This window comes from Triticum urartu, unplaced genomic scaffold, assembly GCF_003073215.2.
Source record: "Triticum urartu cultivar G1812 unplaced genomic scaffold, Tu2.1 TuUngrouped_contig_651, whole genome shotgun sequence".
NCBI classification, from domain to species: Eukaryota; Viridiplantae; Streptophyta; class Magnoliopsida; order Poales; family Poaceae; genus Triticum; species Triticum urartu.
The window spans coordinates 70,730-75,009 of record NW_024117276.1 but is presented as its reverse complement, the minus strand read 5'-3'; the positions used below and the strand labels follow the sequence as shown (position 1 = coordinate 75,009).

The following is a 4,280-nucleotide window of genomic DNA, read 5'->3' as shown; positions in this document are numbered from 1 at the left end:
CAACATGCAATATTTCAAAGGAATCAATCCATTCCAACTAGATTATGAGAAAACTCCACTTCCAAGAATAGCGTAACACACGATACCTTATGATGAGGTCATAGGCAAGACGTAGGGAATATGATTAATTATCTTAAATTATGATGCTCATCGATATTGTATTTTAATCTTTCATGTGTCTTTTTGTGTATATGATCAATTGAAACATCTATGGGTTTTTATTCATATACATTTAGGCATTCAGCTTCAACTCAAAGTTACAGAACTCCTAATTGTGCACCAATAAAAATATGTATCCGATGAAAATTTAGGATGAACAAAGAATCATCTTCTTACATTAATATACTAGTATGCACGCACGTGGACGTCAACATAAGTGTTTTTGGTGATAGAAAAAAGCATTAGGCTATGCTGCAAAAAGGAAATGCAAAATAATACGTTCTATGTATGAATGCATTGAGGAATATTATTGTTGTAAAAAGAAATATTAGAAGTGTGTAATTCCTATTGATTGGTGACAGAATTGTAAAACACAAAGGAAAATAACCAGCAGGCTAAGATTCATTAATTGTTTAATTTAGATTTCTTCTCTCTCTTGTCCTGTTTCTAGACCGATCCCAAGCCACACAGCACGTCGCTGCTGAACACAGCATGGCCTGAGCGGCATGCACTTTGTAAAACACAATGGTTCTAAAATACATTGGAAGCAGCTGATAGGTACTGTTCATGAGAATCCCATTGCTTTCAACCGTTAGATTGAGGATATCAACAATCAAGATCGATGCTCTCGACACATTCAAAACTCATACGATATATATTGGTATAGATTATAGGGAACTGTTTTATTGTGTGGAACACTAAGAATACACATAGACTAATAAAGTGAAAGTTGCTATGACAATACTTTTATAGACTCCATATAATTTATTCAAATTGATTCTATAACTTGTAATCAATTGTTCACATATTGTTAGTACATCAGAAATTGAACATCCTTCTAAATGGTCAGAAGACACTCTACTTACAAATTAAAATGTCATTCACTCTAAAAGAATTGTAGCATTGGAGTGAATGCCTAATTTCATAACTTGAAGTAAAAAATGCATTGGTATGACTTCAAGTTGAAGTATACTTCGCAGCAAAGTCAGCAATATGCTTATCTGAGCTTCCTCCTTCCTGCATTGCATCCTTGGCCTTTTGCATCCACTTTGCAGCATTTCTTTTGTACTCATCCTTTCTATCTCCGTCCATCACCTCTCTAATGCACCTCTCGACCTCCATCCTCTTTAGCCATCCGTTATCGCCCTTCCGCACTCGCACACCCATGCCCCACACAGTCTCCACATACTTTGAGATGGTGGGTTGGTCAGCCCAATGTGGGATTCCCACAAGAGGAACACCACTAACAATTGCCTCCAATGTCGAGTTCCATCCGCAGCGGGTAACAAAACAACCTACATGTATGTTCATAAATTTAGATCTAAAGTGTTGTCATTTTTGTTTACTCTGTAAAGCATTTATATATTCTTGTCCATAGAAAGTAAAAGAAATGTAATGTGTGTAACCATACCGATAGCCTTGTGTGACAAAACTTCTAGTTGGGTGCACCACGCAACAATTAATCCACTGTTCTCACATTTCTCCTTGAGTTCTTCAGATAACTTGTGTGCCTCATTGGATCTGACAACCCAAACAAAAGGTTTGCCAGAATTGCATAGTCCACTGCCAAGCTCCTCCAATTGGGTTGCATCGTAGTTAGAGACAGTACCATAGGATACAAGCACAACGGAGGAAATGCTATGCTTGTCTAACCAATCCATACAGGATGCACCCTCACTGAACAAGTTGAAACCATAAGACTTGTTGGATGGTAGGCGATTATCATCAAGATAGTATGATGGCAAAGTTGGACCTATCATATTCGCTCTCCATGTTAACTCCATGTACTCTGCCTCCTGCTCAGTTGGCAAAATTTCAAATATCAAATTCTTTCTGAAATGGACTAAATATAATCAAGCATAGAAACGTCATATTGACAGGACCGTTCGTTCCTACCCGTATGAATCATCACATCATCAATCTGATGTGACATAACAAATAATGGAGCGTCGAACACTTGTATGTTTAGTTGACGTGCTGGTAGCATATATATGAGGCCCTTATGCCACCTCCAATAATTTACACTGGATTTGTCATTTTGCACCATCCTTGCGTTAGAAATGTGGAACAGAAGATTATAGAAACGTAATAGATGTGTCCTCCTTACACACCCTGTCATAGCTCTCTTCATGAGAAATGAAAATTTATGTGTCTACGATGCTTGTGTAGCGCATTACTCCTCTTAAATGAAAAATGAAAAAAGAAATATGCTAATTGATAAAAGCAATGTCTCTTGTTAAGATATTTAGCACTGATAAATGCACTAAAAATACATATAAATTAATACATTTCAAATGTATTAAGGAAGCAATTTTACCATCTAGTTTTCTAGCATCTGAAAATGAAAATACACAACTAAAATTAGAATGCTCTGCTCTCATCAGTGCCGAATGCGTAAGATTAATTCCTAACGACCTCTTTAAGTCACGTGGTCTCTTTCTTGTTGCAAAACTTATTAGATAACTAGAGCAGAGCTGACCAGTCTCAAAGTATGGCGTACCTTTGGCTCGATGTCGTGGAAAGAGTTGACGAGCACGTCGTCGGCGTCCTCCAGCCCGTCGAACTGCCCAATCGACGTCTTTGTGAGCACCGGCTGCGACTCCGGTGCGACCGCGAACGGCGGCATGTCCTCCGGCCCAAGCTCCACGCCCAGCGCTCCTCTCGCGAGCAGCGCATGCCCGTCCGTCGCCGGCAGCGCCAGTCGCCCCGCCCAGAGCTCCCCATACACGATGTCCACTGCGCACGGCTGGGAGAAGAAGGCTGCGGTGGCCACGCCGGCCGCCCGCGCCACCCGCAGCGCCCACGCAAGATGAGGGTCGTAAACCAGCACGCGCACTGGCCGCCCGGCGCACGCCTCCGACAGGAGGAGCTCCCGCAGCGTCTCGGACCCGACGGCCTCCAGTCGCGGGAAGTACTCCGCGTAGTCGGGGCACGACGCCATGCCACCAGCGTCGAAGCCGTCCGAGATGGCGGCCACGCGGAACGGCGCGCCAGGGGGCGAGGTGGTGGAGAGCACGTACCGGGTGACGACGAGGGTGGGGCGGAGACCGTGGTACGCGAGGCGGCGGCCGAACTGGAGTATCGGGTTTGTGTGGCCCTGCGCCCACAGGAACGGGAGAAGGAGGACGCTCGGGCCGTCACCTGCTCCATGGCCGAGGATTGAGCCAGTGGTGCCCGTGGTCTCCATGTTGACAGCGTTCATTCATAGTGTTTGCTCAAAGATAAATAGGCATGGAAAGTTGGATGCAGAGTGGCGCGTAAGGTTTCTCTTGGGAATGGTCAAATTTGTTGCCACGCTCCTGTCTGTGTGTCTTGCACTGACGAGTGGAAGGAACCGGGAAGGTGGTGCGGCTGCATTCTCGACCGCATGCGTATAAAAAGTTGTACTAGTTTATTCTCTTTCCAGGATAGAGACGGAGTAATCTAATCTATCGTGTCCACACAAAAACCCAGGGGAGATATGGACATATTTGTTGTTTATTTGTCACGTATTCAAGGACCCGGTTCGATGTAACCGAGGTCCACAATTCTAGGTATAAAAATTTGTCCAAAAATGGCTGTAATATGAGTAAAATTATACTACAATTATTCACTCCATTAATATGCCAATATATGTTAGTCTCTGCAATTATCTTCCTAATCTTTTTCCCTATAATAATCTTTCCCTAATCTTTTTACCTAGTAATAAAGCAGTCATTGTTTCTGGTCGTACGTCATTGGCATTTTTGCATAAAAGCCTCCGCGATTTTGGGTATTCAACCCACAGTACAATAATAAGTCAACTCCAACCGTATTGACGAGAGAAAAAACGAAATAACCCACCCGCCCGCCGATGCATCAGTCCTTCCCCACATCAGCAGTCTTTAAATTGACTATTAGTCCCACCTCGCAGCTTTGTATTGAATCCTACAAATTTATATATGTTCGAAAGTAGACAATCAACAAGCCGAATAACAAAGCAGAGATGGCTGATCAAGAGAATAAGAGAGAGATCAGATAAAACGAGCCTCCCTCAAGGCCAATGCATCACCGGCACGGACTTGCCTCACGGAAGCAGAACAGAGCCGTGGGCGCTAGATGGAGAAGTGGAGGAGTGGCGCTGGGTGGTGGTGGGGAGCCCC

General features: G+C 43.6%; 1 protein-coding gene across 1 annotated transcript; it reads right to left on the bottom strand.

Annotated features, from left to right (window-relative positions):
• Positions 1–878: 878 nt before the first annotated feature.
• LOC125530713 (UDP-glucosyltransferase UGT13248-like) lies at positions 879–3,450 on the bottom strand. The gene is made up of 3 exons (XM_048695109.1): positions 2,660–3,450; positions 1,571–1,955; positions 879–1,454 (listed from the first exon to the last, which is right to left on the bottom strand). The coding sequence occupies exons 1-3, from the start codon at positions 3,359–3,361 to the stop codon at positions 1,117–1,119; spliced, it is 1,425 nt and encodes a 474-aa protein (XP_048551066.1). The 5' UTR covers positions 3,362–3,450; the 3' UTR covers positions 879–1,116.
• Positions 3,451–4,280: the final 830 nt, after the last annotated feature.